The sequence below is a fragment of the Bubalus kerabau genome, chromosome 18 (assembly GCF_029407905.1).
Source record: "Bubalus kerabau isolate K-KA32 ecotype Philippines breed swamp buffalo chromosome 18, PCC_UOA_SB_1v2, whole genome shotgun sequence".
Classification (NCBI taxonomy): Eukaryota; Metazoa; Chordata; class Mammalia; order Artiodactyla; family Bovidae; genus Bubalus; species Bubalus kerabau.
This window is the reverse complement of record NC_073641.1, coordinates 19667041-19680779: the sequence shown is the minus strand read 5'-3', so window position 1 is coordinate 19680779 and position 13739 is coordinate 19667041. Positions and strand designations below refer to the sequence as shown.

Below are 13739 nucleotides of genomic sequence, written 5' to 3'. Positions count from 1 at the left end.
CCCCTGTGACCTCACTTAACCTTAATTACTTCCATAAAGGCCCTGTCTTCAACTACACTCACGTTGGGAGATAGAGCTTTAACATAGGAATTTGAGAGGAGGGCAAGCATTCAGTCTATCATAGTAACAAATAATTTGGCCTCATATGAACTAAGAGTAAAAACTGTAATGCTATATCAACTTTTTACTAATACCAGATCACTAAAACATTTTTAAATATCTTTAGTTTGTCTTGGTAAAAAAGTAGTCTACATGACTTTTAAAGTACTTAAATAAGGAACAGTTCAAAACTGCTAACCCAAGAATGAAACAATGACATTTAAAAACAACTTCTGTTAGTTTAAAATGATCTAAAATATATCATGTTCTTACCAGAGTGCCCAGTTCAATAACTCCTCTCACCGTTTCCTCTAAACTGCATTTCTTGCATTCTAAACCCTTCACCAGACTTAGTTTTCTCATGGAAATCAAGTGTATTATGTCCTTTGAGCAGTAATGTGATGGTTCATAATTCTAGAGTCATGAAACCAATGTTACCCAAAGGTGACATGGAAACTAATTTACAAAACACTTTACAGTAACTAAACCTCAAAGTACCTAAGCGGAAAGTAGTTGAACTAACCACCGTGGTTTCCTTTCAAAATTTGTTTTAAAAGTTGGTATTGCCCTTCGTAAGGTAGCATTTAGAGAACACAAAGGGGGAGTCAGCTCTGCCACGATGCCTATCATAACTTCTGAGAAATGAATTTTGATAGCTTCAATATAAATTTGCTTTTGAAATTGATCTTTTGAAGCCCAAATGGTGGCAGACTCAGTTACTTTTTTTCTTTTGCCTACGGTGAGTATTATTCTATTTTTTATTATTAATCACTTTCTGAGAATTAACATCTCTTTCTCCTTATTAAAAGCAGCAATACTTAAAAGTCTTTGTATTGGAATTTGTGGTTCAGAATCTCTATCCCTCCCCCTGAAGCAGAGCACTCTTTTCTGGAAACCTGGCTTATGTGTGCCCCTACAGCTGAGTCTGGGGCAGGTTCCAAAGTGAAGCTGTAGAGTCATCTGTGTATTTGAAAATCTGGGCGCTTAGATATCACACATTGAGAGAGGGCCTGTCCTGAGTTCAGTGAGGTCTCCTGCTTCCTTGTTTCTGAAGCAGTTGTAGTGGGAACAAGCTCCGCCCCCTGGTTGTGTGATTCACCTTTCAGCTGTGCTGCAGGGAGTTGTTCCTGAAGTGAATTTGATGTCCTCTGCTCTACCCTGTCGCATCATTTCTGACTTAAGAATTGTACTCATTTCAATCATGTCACTTAGATTATATTCTTCATTAGATTAACGCTGTTTATAACTTTACATAAGAAATTTATACTTTACAAGAAGTCTTAGTTCCTTGTTTAAGAATGTAAAATGTATATGCTCTCTTCCTACAGCCGGCCCATATAGTGGTTTAGGCGAAATAATCCATCGGGAGAGTGTTCCAATGCACACATTTGCCAAGTATCTCTTCACCTCTCTCCTACCTCACGATGCTGAACTGGCATACAAGATTGCACTGAGAGCAATGCGGTACGTATTCTGCCCCGTGGGCAGCAGCATCCAAATCCCCACCGGGGAAAATGGCTGTTAACTGACTTCTCGCTCATCCATGCTTCTTGTAGGCAGCAGGAATCTGAAGAAGCTATCGTGCTTCTGCAGTTGTGGTGGTGGTAGTTTGTTGCCTTGTTTGGCTTTTGTTTTATTTAAAGTAAAGGAAAGAGGGTATTTTTGTCCGCCGTCACACTCACGTTCATGGTGGCTTTATCCTACTCTGTCTTGAAGCTAGAATTGGAGACTAGAGAACAATTTCAGGTTGGGTTTAGTCACAAGGCAGCAACAGTTGAAACCTTCCTAAATAACTCATTATTTTGAAAACATTAGATTTTGAAACAGTGGTAAATAATACATACACTTGGCTGAATATAATTGAGGGAGCCCTTCGCACCTGCTGCAGTTACACGTCCCTGGCAGTGGTGCAGGAGAGCCGTCCTGGCACGGAAGCACGTTTGCGCTCAACTGGAGAGGGAGAGAAGCTGGGGCTCTGTCCAGCGTGGACGGCATCGCTGTCCAGGGGTCGTCCAGGATTTGCTGCCTCAGCTCTGCTCCCGTCACCCTCCGTCCCTCTTTCAGTAATAATAATTAGAACACGTTGTCCTCTGCTGCTGACTTTTCTGTTTTCTCCTCCTTTATAAAGTCATTTCACAAAGTAATTATTTTCATCATGAATTTGTGGTAGCTGAATATTTTTTAATGCATTCAAGATTATATTTTTCAATCTTAGATATAGCCTTTTAAACTTTAAGGACCTGAAAGAAATAATCTACTTTCTTAAAATGTGAGCTTTTTCCTTTTGTCTTTTTTTTTTTAAATCAACACACTTGTTAAAGTGCAGATCAGACCCTGTTATTGCCACCTAAAGACACACCTCCAACTTGAGATGTTGGAAAATAGTTTGATTCCACAGAAACTTTTTAGCCAGTGTAGTGGATTAAAAAACAATGCCTTTCCTGTATGAGTATAACTTATAAATCATAGGAGGCCTCTTTTTTATGCAGCAATAGAGTGTGTATTCCAGAGAAGGCAATGGCACCCCACTCCAGTATTCTTGCCTGGAAAATCCCACGGATGGAGGAGCCTGGTAGGCTGCAGTCCATGGGGTCGCTCAGAGTCAGACACGACTGAGCGACTTCACTTTCACTTTTCACTTTCATGCATTGGAGGAAGAAATGGCAACCCACTCCAGTGTTCTTGCCTGGAGAATCCCAGGGATGGGGGAGCCTGGTGGGCTGCCGTCTATGGGGTCGCACAGAGTCGGACACGACTGAAGCGACTTAGCAGCAGCAGCAAAGTGTGTATTCATGTATGTGTTTATATGTACCTGTGTGTCATTGTGTATGGAGGCTGACATCTTTTAATTTGACATGCTTTCCTTGGCAACATGAAATCTCATTAACATATCAGGAAAACTTTAAAAGTCTCTCGTCTATTTTTTAAATATCAAAAAAAAATAATAACTAACATAAGCAAAAGTCCCCCACCAAATTACTTTACACCACTTGGTTTGTATTTTAGAGAACAATTTTATAAGTACGTTCCTATTCCCATTTTTGGAAGCTGAAATGGAAGTTGTCAGATGAAGACAGGTGCTCTACTCTGTACTAAGATTTGTGCTTCTGTGCAAAGGGAAGGATGCTAATGCTGTGATGCCACCAGATGCTATTGCCTCAAATCCTGTTAAGTTTAAGGGTAAAGGCGATGGCACCCCACTCCAGTACTCTTGCCTGGAAAATCCCATGGACGGAGAAGCCTGGTAGGCTGCAGTCCATGGGGTCGCTAAGAGTCGGACACAACTGAGCGAGTTCACTTTCACTTTTCACTTTCATGCATTGGAGAAGGAAATGGCAAGCCACTCCAGTGTTCTTGCCTGGAGAATCCCAGGGACGGGGGAGCCTGGTGGGCTGCCGTCTATGGGGTCGCACAGAGTCGGACACGACTGAAGCGACTTAGCAGCAGTATGCTAGGAATGAATGTTCTTCTGGATGGATTCTGATACTGTTTCCAGCCTCTGGGAACAGCCAGGGGAACAGGAAGGAAAAGAGACCTGTGGCTTACTTGCTTCTTAGTCTTTCTAGAAAGAGAGGGGAAGTCCTGAAGAAAGGTGCTTTCACAATCATTTTCCCATCTTTCCAGGAATGTTGACTAGTTTCCTCTACGGCAACTCTGGAAAGATCTGTCTGTGAATATAAGGATATTCTGAATTTTTAAAAAGCTAACTAGCAACCTCACCAAAATTCTTACTACTAAATTGCCACCGTCTAATGCTAACATCTCTGTGTCCCTACATAAAAGGAAAAGGGAGGGAGGCATTTGACCTGTCAGAGCAGTAACTGCTGTTGGGCGAGGCCCAAGCCCAGCATCACAGCCTGAGCCCACCGACCTCTCCTGGCCCCCAGCTCTTACTCCACAGTCCCTGTCACTGGTGTACTTGAGTGAAGGTCAGTATTTTTGATGGTTGTAAAAAAAAAACTATTGCAGTTACAGCTACTTTGCTAATCTCGTTGGTGCTTGTATTTGGAAGAGACCACTAAGCATGTGCTTTGTTTCAGTAGTTGTTCTTTGTAAGTCAACATTCTTAAAGACAGATTGATTAAAATAAGAAATGGTGCTGAGTTTGTGTAAGACTGTCAAGGGACAAATACTCAGATCATTTGCACTCATCATCTGTATGTAATGTGATTGACAGAACATTTTTAAACTACAAATTTCTGAAGTATAAGGAACTAATTCTGCAGAAAGTATGAATATGTGGAAAGGAAGTCATTTTTCTTTTGCTTTCCCTCCCATTTTACTAAGTTAAGCTTATTTGTTTCAACTATACAGTGATCCCTAACTCTTTATCGTCTCAGTCTTAAATATCCACTTCACTATTAATTTCTTTCGATTTTTATTTTTTAGTGAATTATAAGGTTCAGAAATTTTACAGTAGGTAAACACTAAGACTTGTGTTTCAAAGCTCTCTATTGTAACATATCTTCATTTCCTTGAATATTGCCATTTTCTGAATGATGCTAAAGAAAGGAAACTCTTAGGTTTAGGTAGTGAGCCATTAATGAGGTAACTTTAGCATCCGGACAGCAGAGCATAGCGTACCAGCTCTCCCCTCACCAAGGACCTGAGCAGTCTCTCCCAGCGTGTCCCCACTCCTCTGGCTTCTGGCCACTCCCTGTGGCCCAGGTGATGGACAGGTGATAACTGAGCGCTGTCTGCCTTGTCTTATCATTACAGGTTGCTAGTATTGGAATCTACTGCTCCAACGGGAGACCTCACCCGCCCACACCACATTGCATCAGTTGTTCCCAACCGATACCCTCGCTGGTTCACTCTAAGCCACATAGAATCCCAGCAGTGTGAGCTGGCGTCCACCATGCTAACTGCAGCCAAAGGTACTGGGTCGTCCTGAGGTCTTGTGATTATTTCATGAATTTGACTGTTTAAGGGTCATGTTTTCCATCACATTCTCAGTGGTGGAGCTTATGTTGTAAAGGATTCTTTTCTTTAGATGTTAGCTTAGGAAGCAAAACAGGTGCTACTCATTTGAGGCAACATTTTCCTCATTTAACTGCATCGTTAAACTGGCTCCTGGCAGAGTTTGGGTTTAGTCACCATGCCATGTAAATGGTGGGTGAGCTCCAGAAGCAGATTAAAAAGTTGGGTTCCATTTTTTTCTCCCTCAAATACTCACCAGAAATACATCAGTAGGAACCTGAGAGAACTATTTGCTATCTCTTATTGGTTCTGGTTCACATGCTTTTAGTCACTGAGGGTATGTCTCAGTGTTATCTTTTTTTGAAGCTGGGATGCACAGATATTGCAATAACCTTGAGACACTAAGTTGGGCCATCTGTGAACATTACATGTAAATTAACTTGTGCTTTGTGTTTTGTTCCTTTTTTAACTCCCTTTGGGTGTGTGTGTATGGTTTTTTTGTTTGTTTTGCTCTGCCTTGATTTTGTTTCCCCCTGTTCATTGCAGGTGATGTTCGGAGGCTGGAAACAGTATTAGAATCCATCCAGAAAAACATTCACTCCTCATCTCACATCTTCAAGCTTGCCCAGGATGCATTTAAAATAGCAACTCTCATGGACAGTTTGCCAGACATCACTCTTTTGAAAGTGTCTCTGGAGCTGGGCCTGCAGGTACGTGACTGTGGTTTTTCCCGGGGTGCCAAGGGCTGCTAATAAAAGCATCATCCTCAGACTGTGTCTGCTGCTTTGCGTGTTTCAGTGCAGGCCCATGACTCTTTGGTGCACAGGCCTGCTAGACCTGAGGAGAGCCCTGCGCTTCACAGACGCAGTCGCTCCCAGCCGCGCCGCACTGCAGCTGCACGTGTAGGGCTGTGCCACTCAGAAGCCCGCTTGTGTCTTTCAACAAAAAAATCATCTTCTGTGTTAGAGCCTTAACCTCACTGTTTCTCCTTTAATGAGTGAAGAAGAGTTATTCCTGTGCATGACTTAAGCTCTCATGTGTAATAAAGATTCAGTTGTTAGGATTCTATTTTTAGAGGAAGTATGGATATTTATTGATGTTTTTTCATTTTCATAACAGATGGACAGTTCTGTCTCCTTTTTATAACCCTGAGAAAATTAGGTAAAGGAAGAGGGATTGGGTCTGGTTTCAGCTTCAGCAGGCATGCTTAGACATATTATCAAGGACACTACGAGTTAGTTATTTAAGTAGATGTTGCTTCCTTAGAGTATCTGAAAAGATTACTGTATAAATCAGGAACTCAAAAGTTTATGTTTCTACTTTGCTCAGGGAATCCCTATTAACATTTGTGTTTTCCCCTCCATAAAAAGCAGTAAAAGAAATTGCCACCTTCTAATTTTCTAAAGTATGGGGATTAGAATGCCCCAGTTAGATGATTCATACAGTTTTCTAGTTATAGCTTCTCCTTACAGTGATTAATAAGGTTAAAGAATTAGATGACAGGAAAATGCCCTTGCCATATATATAGTACTCTACAAGTAGAGGGCATGGGAAATTATACTTAAAGCTATATGATGACATTTTAGAAGTTTCTTTTTAAAAATAACTTCATATTGTTTGGCTTATTTTTGTTATCATTTGCCTCAGAGATATGATGCAGAAAAAGCCATTAACATGAGTTTTCTGGTTATTTGGAATTCTGGCAGATTATTTTGGTAAATGGTAGATTACTAGGAGCTTGCTCCCTGCCTTATTCTTCCTGGGACCCAGGAAGGAATCCCATAGACCTTTCCAAGAGAGTATTATGTTCCTAGAGGTTCTGAATCTTAAAAAATGAGGGAAGCAGGAAGATATGGTTGATTTTATCTAGGAATCCATTAGAAAGTAAAAAACAAAATTAGATTGCTAATGGTGCCAAAGGTGATTTCCTTGTATAGACTTGTGCTTATCTTCTTAATCACCAGGAAGGAACAACCAGAGGTTGAAGAAATAACTAAAACAATTATTATTTTTTTTAATGGAGGGTTCCCAGTCAGAATCGATTCAAGAGGTGGCTCAGAGATTCAAAAGCATGGAATGTTAAGGACGGGGAGGAGAAGAGCACATGGGCCATGTTTAATGTACCAGTCCAGCCTTTGAGTTTTGCAGAGGAGAAAAGTGGTTGATTGGGTGGCTTGCCCAGGATGCCACATCTAGCCAGTCGGTCCACCAGGAGTAGAACACAAACCTCCTGTCTCCCAGGCTGGGACGAGACCAGCGAGGGAAGCCATAGACAAATCCAAGTTCATTTGCAGAGTTTTGCTCCAAATAAGGTTCTCCACCTTCCTGGTAGTAGGGAGTGTGCCTAGTATTAATAATTTATACCTTGGGGTGAACTGTTTTCTTTTTCATTGACTTGGTATAACCTTCCAAAGCATTCTGTTATCCTGTCTTTATAGGTTATGCGAATGACACTGTCAACCTTAAACTGGCGGCGACGGGAGATGGTGAGGTGGCTGGTAACGTGTGCTACTGAAGTGGGTAGGTAGAATCAGGAGGGGGAGCTTCCCCAGGTGCCTTGTGGTCAGGTTCAACTTGTCATTTCCAGATACACACAAGAACATTTTCACTCTGTTACTTTGACGTCTCCAAGGCTCCTGCACCTTCCAGCAACCTACAGGAGCTCCCTTCCCCCAACCCTCACCTTCCACCTCCAGTTCTGCCCACTTGCATTGTTCCTGTCACATTCGTGGGGCTCCAGTGTCTTATCTAAAATGGAATAGGCTAGGGAGTAAACCCTTTTTATTCAGTTGTTCTGTCACACTTAAGGTGCCTTTAGTAGCTTCTTGTGATAATCAGATTTACAGTTTTCATATTCCAGAAATGGAATGAATATGAAACTTTGGTAGGAGGGAAACCATCTTTGAAAATACCTTCAGACTGTGGGTTAGGGGTTCATAGCACTTTAATGAAAATAATATACAGTTATCTAGTTGCTCTGAGTTTTTCCTTCATTATCTGAGGGCATTTCTCAAGGTACCCAGCAGAGAAGTGACCACTGGGTGTGGTTTAGGTGAGCTTTCAGATGGATGAGAATTTTTAGTAGCCACAAGAAGATCTGGGCTGCACATACAGGTGTAGTTTGTGAAACCCTGCAGCCAGCTAGCTCGCCTCTGCAGCAGTGAGTCGGAACAAAAAGCCCAGACATTCCTGGTGAGAATGCCAACACAAACCAAATAGTGGCTGTTTAAAATAAACGTTGCTTAAACAGCCAGCATTTCTTTCCGTTTGCATCAGAAAAGGATACACACCTCTTGCTGAGAATACCAGCCACCTCATTGTGTATCTAAAGACTGACACAGCAGATACCGTAAAAGCATTTTCCTTGTTGTTTTTCTTTTGTTAATCTATAATGGTATGTTATCTTGGAAAGCAGGAAATTGGTCTCAATATAAAAGTTATATTATCGATGTGATGCGTTAGTACATCAATACAAAGATAATACCAGTTCAAAAACTGCCACACCATTACCCTACCCTGCACCAAGACAGAGGCCTCATTTCTCTTAGATTTAGTGCCGCTGTTTAATGGCTCATGTTCAGGATTTTCCTACAGCTGAGGCACATTGATCTGTGTGCTTAGAATGACGGTTAAACCTTGTCATCCATTCAGACATTTGAGTCATCTGTATGTCTGCTTCTGTTGACTTTTTTCTCTCTGATTACAGGTCACATTTCCTTGCTTCTTTGTGTGTTTAATTATTTTGTATTGTGTGTACTTGGGCAAATACACACACATCACATAAAGACTCCCTATTCTGGTGAGGGTTGTACTTTTTTGACTCACATTCTGTAGTGGGTAACTGACAGGAGGCCCCAGTGAACTGGAGCTCATTAGCAGGAAGCCGTTGTCTGAACGACAGGCAGGCAGCAGCACAGCGCAAATACCAGCCACCGAGAGGATGCGCTCTTTATTACGGGAAGTTCATGTTCCTTAGGCATTTCACTGAATAACAGTCTATCATAACCTTATTCTAAAAGGTTGCTCCAGGCACATTACCTTACAGGATTTTCTGGCCGGGCTCATGTTCTGTGATAGTTAACAGTGTAAGCATTGATTAAAGGGTGGAAGTAAGGCAAGCCCCCTGGGCAGCCAGTCAGTAATGCGGCTTCTCTGTGTTCCTGGCAGGTGTCTATGCCCTGGACAGCATCATGCAGAGCTGGTTTACACTCTTTACTCCCACCGAAGCCACAAGTATTGTTGCCACCACGGTGATGTCCAACAGCACCATCGTCCGCCTCCACCTGGACTGCCACCAGCAGGAAAAGCTGGCCAGCAGCGCCCGGACACTCGCACTGCAGTGCGCCATGAAGGACCCTCAGAACTGTGCCCTCTCCGCGCTGACCCTGTGTGAAAAGGATCACATAGCTTTTGAGACGGCGTACCAAATCGTTCTTGACGCTGCTACAACCGGCATGAGCTACACCCAGCTCTTCACAATAGCACGGTACATGGAGCACCGCGGGTACCCCATGAGGGCCTACAAGCTGGCCACCCTGGCCATGACCCATCTCAACCTGAGCTACAATCAGGACACGCACCCTGCCATTAACGACGTTTTGTGGGCCTGTGCGCTCAGCCACTCCCTTGGTAAAAACGAGCTTGCAGCTATAATACCTCTGGTGGTCAAGAGTGTCAAGTGTGCAACGGTACTGTCAGACATTTTGCGCAGGTGCACTCTGACCACTCCTGGCGTGGTGGGACTTCACGGGAGGAGGAACTCTGGTAAGCTCATGTCACTGGACAAAGCCCCCCTGAGGCAACTCTTGGATGCCACGATTGGGGCCTACATCAACACGACACACTCACGGCTCACACACATCAGTCCTCGGCACTATAGTGAGTTCATAGAGTTCCTCAGCAAGGCCCGAGAGACCTTCTTAATGGCGCATGATGGACACATTCAGTTTACACAGTTTATCGACAACCTGAAACAAATCTACAAAGGCAAAAAGAAACTGATGATGTTGGTTCGGGAGAGGTTTGGTTGATAGAACTTGTATGAATGAGGGTGGGGGTGGGGTTGGGAGGGTGGTTTGTTTTTACTTGAGCCTGCCTTTGTACCCTTTTTAACTTAAAGAACAGAGCCACACCGGTATTATATGTGTGTAGTTATATTGCGTTTGCAGACTAAATTGTCATGTTGTGAAAGTTCGTGTGTTTTTAATTTTTTTCCCTTTTTCTTTCTCTTTTGTTTTATTTTTTTTTTAACTCTTCTTTTTTTTTTGTATGAGAGAGAGGTTAAAAAGGTTTGGTTTACACTGAGTATATGTTGTCAAGTGGCAAAAGTCCACATAGCTCTCCTGTTTTCTGTATACGTTCACAGCCTCAAAAAAAAAAAAAATAATTGAAATGGCTTTAAAAACCAAACAAAACACCTCCATCCTGTGATAAGTACCTCGAATGGATTCAGCTTTACTCCTTTGTAACTCATCTTTACATTTGCAGCATATTTAAACAAACCAACAAAACGAAATATTAATAGTTAAAAGGCTGACCCACGTGGCTTTGCAGTGCTGTTCGTCCAGAAGCATGGCACACGATGCTTGTGCATGTGGAAACTTAGCGACTGTCAACATACATTCTCAGGGATTTATCAAAAAAAAAATTAAAAAAAGAATGAGAGCATTTATTGTACTGTATATATATTATAGTATATGTCTGAATATTGAAAATATAACATTAACTAATTTATAAAAAATATTCTATGTAATGCAAAATACTTGAAGCTGCAGTAGCTTGGTTTTAAACAAAAACAACAAAAAAAAACTGAGAGAAAACCTATCAGAAGGACTAAAAGTGCGCCTTGCTTCAGGGTTGGCTCAGGCGGTGAACTTCATGCTGGGCATCTATGCAGAGCCACCTTTTGGATTGCATGGTTGGACTGAGATCTATTGGGAGAAATTATATATGTATATATATTTATACAACTTATGTATACATATATATATGTATACACACAGACACAAGACACACACACACCACCAACCACTACACCACACATGCTTGTAACAGGCACTAGAACGAAGAGGGACAACAAGATACACAGCAGAGCAGCAAGCCTTAGCATTAAGAATATACAGTATGCCGGAACCGGGCTTCGTGCCTCCTAGCCTAGGAAACTCAAAAGAAATATCCTTTTGACACAAAACGCAAAATGTTTTCCAAAACAATTGACTTATGATACATTACGCCTTTGCAGTGAGCTAATAATAAGCTAACCTTTGTGCACAAATAACATTATATATATTATATATCTATTCTGCATAGGTATTTTGACTTTGTGCAGGACAGAAAGTTGTGTAGGTATGACTGTTCTACTTTTCCGTTTTCTTTCTTTTTTTTAAAATATATTTTATTTTCTCTAGAATTACTCAAAACAAAAGCAGCCTTCTATCTTGCCTTGTCTTAATGCTTTAAAATAACCAAACTGGAGATCTAACTACCAAACTGTTCATTATATTATTAAATACCAACTTTGGTTACAGTATAGTGTCTTTACTTTAGCTGATGGTTCTGTAACCTTGTGCTTTTTAAAGCAATTTTTATGTTTTGGTGCAAAAGTTGTCCAGTGTCTCTTGTTCCCTTCATTAGAGAACATGGCTAGAGGTATGTTTGTAGGTATTTTTGTTTAGAGGAACTATTTCATGCGCTCCATTTTATTTATTATAATAGGTAAAAAGAAAAAAAAAAAGGTTGTACTTCATCACCCATGTAAACATGCTCATGAAGTTGAAAGTAATTAAGATTTGATACACTGATATCAATTTATTTATGTAACTAAATCACTGTTTTATAAACTTGTTAATGATCAACAATTTTTGTTTTGATTAAAATTAGTTTTTTGAAAGTTGATTCTGCCTCCTTTATGGTATATCTCTAATTACGCTTGAATTTTGTGATTATGGACCTGGGTGTTACCACATCTCCCAAGTGTTTAATACCATATTTGTTCATTGAATAAATATTTGTATACTGTTTTCTAGGCCCTGGAGATACAATGGTGAATAAAGCTAGACACTGGAGCTTACTTTCTGCTTAGCGGAAAAGACAGACATAAATGAGATAATCACAAAGAGACAGCCTAGTCAGTTTTCTTCAGTCTGTACACTTGGCATTTCTCCCTAATAAACTATTATTTAAGATGCTCAGTACTTAATATATTTAATAAATGCTAAGTTGTGAGAGGTTTTTTTGCATGTGTGGTTTAAAGGAAATTACAATATAAAGGTTACATACTACATATACATTATAAACATCTGCCCTGCCCCATCTCCATCAAAAGCCCATATGTAAAATGGTGCAATGCATTTTGTGTGTGTGTACGTGGTAAAACTGCATCATAAAATGTACCTCCTTAACCATTTTTAAGTGTACAGTTCAGTAGTGTTGAGTGTATTTGCTTTGTTTGAAACAGATCAGAACTTACCCATCTTACACAACTTAACTCTATACCCACTGAACAACGGCTTTCCCACCCCCACCCCCAACTCCACTCAATACTCATTGAACAGCTTTCCCCTGACTGGTAACTACCATTCTGCTTTCCACTTCTATGAATTTGATTGCCTTAGAGACATAAATGGAATTATTACAGTACTTGACCTCTTATGACTGGCTATTTATTTCACTTAGTATGGTGTCCTCAAGGTTCATGCATATTGTAGTATATGAGAGGATTTTCTTCCTTTTAAAAGCTATATAGTATTCCATTGTATATATATACCACAGTTTGTTTACTCATCTGTCCTGGACATTTGTGTTACTTCCACCTGTAGGCGGTTGTGAATAGTGTTGCTGTGAACACAGATGTACAAATATGTCACTGATAGTCTGCTTTCAATTCTTGTGGATATATACCCAGAAGTTACACTGACAGATATGCTTTTTAAAGCTACAATTATTCAGTTATTCAATCCCTTGAAATATTTTAAGTTTCTCTTTGACATCCAGTCTTAAATGTGAAGAAGTCAATAGGTGGAAGTTAGATAAGCCCATGATGACATAAATCACATTAGTGCTAAGTAGGAATAAAAATATAAACTATAAAGTGGTATGAGGATTGGTTCTTTTTTGTAAGTTTATTCTTAGTTTTTTGAAAGCTGATTTTGCCTAAGGGTCAATGTAAATTCATATGTCTATTAAAACACTGGGACATTTCATAATAAAGTGGACTAATTAAAGTCGAGAGTGGCATCACAGGAAGAATAAAGGTGACTTGTATTAAAGGTGACTTGACCAACATTCTTGAACCGCCATGAGTTCAATTCCTCAATGAAGACTGTGGTCCAGCAGACAAACTTGATGTGATATGTATGTGTTTTCCTACCTTCCAATGGGCCAGTGCTGGAAAAAAATCTTAAAAAATTTTAGTATTGTTAAAACTTGAATAGCAGGAAGGAAAAATGGAAGAAGTGACAAGCTTAGATAATGTAAAGGTGACAGAATGTGTTCCTAATTGAAGTCTGGGCTGTAGAATTCTCCATTTCACTGTTCTCAATTTCTGCTTTCATTTAAGAACAGAGGCTCCAGTTTCAGGGGGAAATAAATGTTTCATGACTTTCAAATACTAAGTTAGTTGGATAAAAAATTATTATTGTCAAAATATTTTTTCAATATAGTAGCAAAGGAGAACTGAGCTTTTTCCAAATTGCTGAAAAAAATTGGTAATGGCAGCTATT

At 40.4% G+C, this 13739-nt stretch overlaps 1 protein-coding gene across 1 annotated transcript in view; it reads left to right on the top strand.

Annotated features, from left to right (window-relative positions):
• Positions 1 to 11875, top strand: part of ZSWIM6 (zinc finger SWIM-type containing 6) — a 225250-nt gene extending 213375 nt beyond the window's left edge. The window contains exons 10-14 of the mRNA XM_055554821.1: positions 1428 to 1563; positions 4819 to 4976; positions 5566 to 5729; positions 7458 to 7539; positions 9187 to 11875. Coding sequence (XP_055410796.1) covers positions 1428 to 1563; positions 4819 to 4976; positions 5566 to 5729; positions 7458 to 7539; positions 9187 to 10049 — 1403 coding nt within the window. The 3' untranslated portion in view covers positions 10050 to 11875. The remainder of the gene's footprint in view (positions 1 to 1427; positions 1564 to 4818; positions 4977 to 5565; positions 5730 to 7457; positions 7540 to 9186) is intronic.
• Positions 11876 to 13739: the final 1864 nt, after the last annotated feature.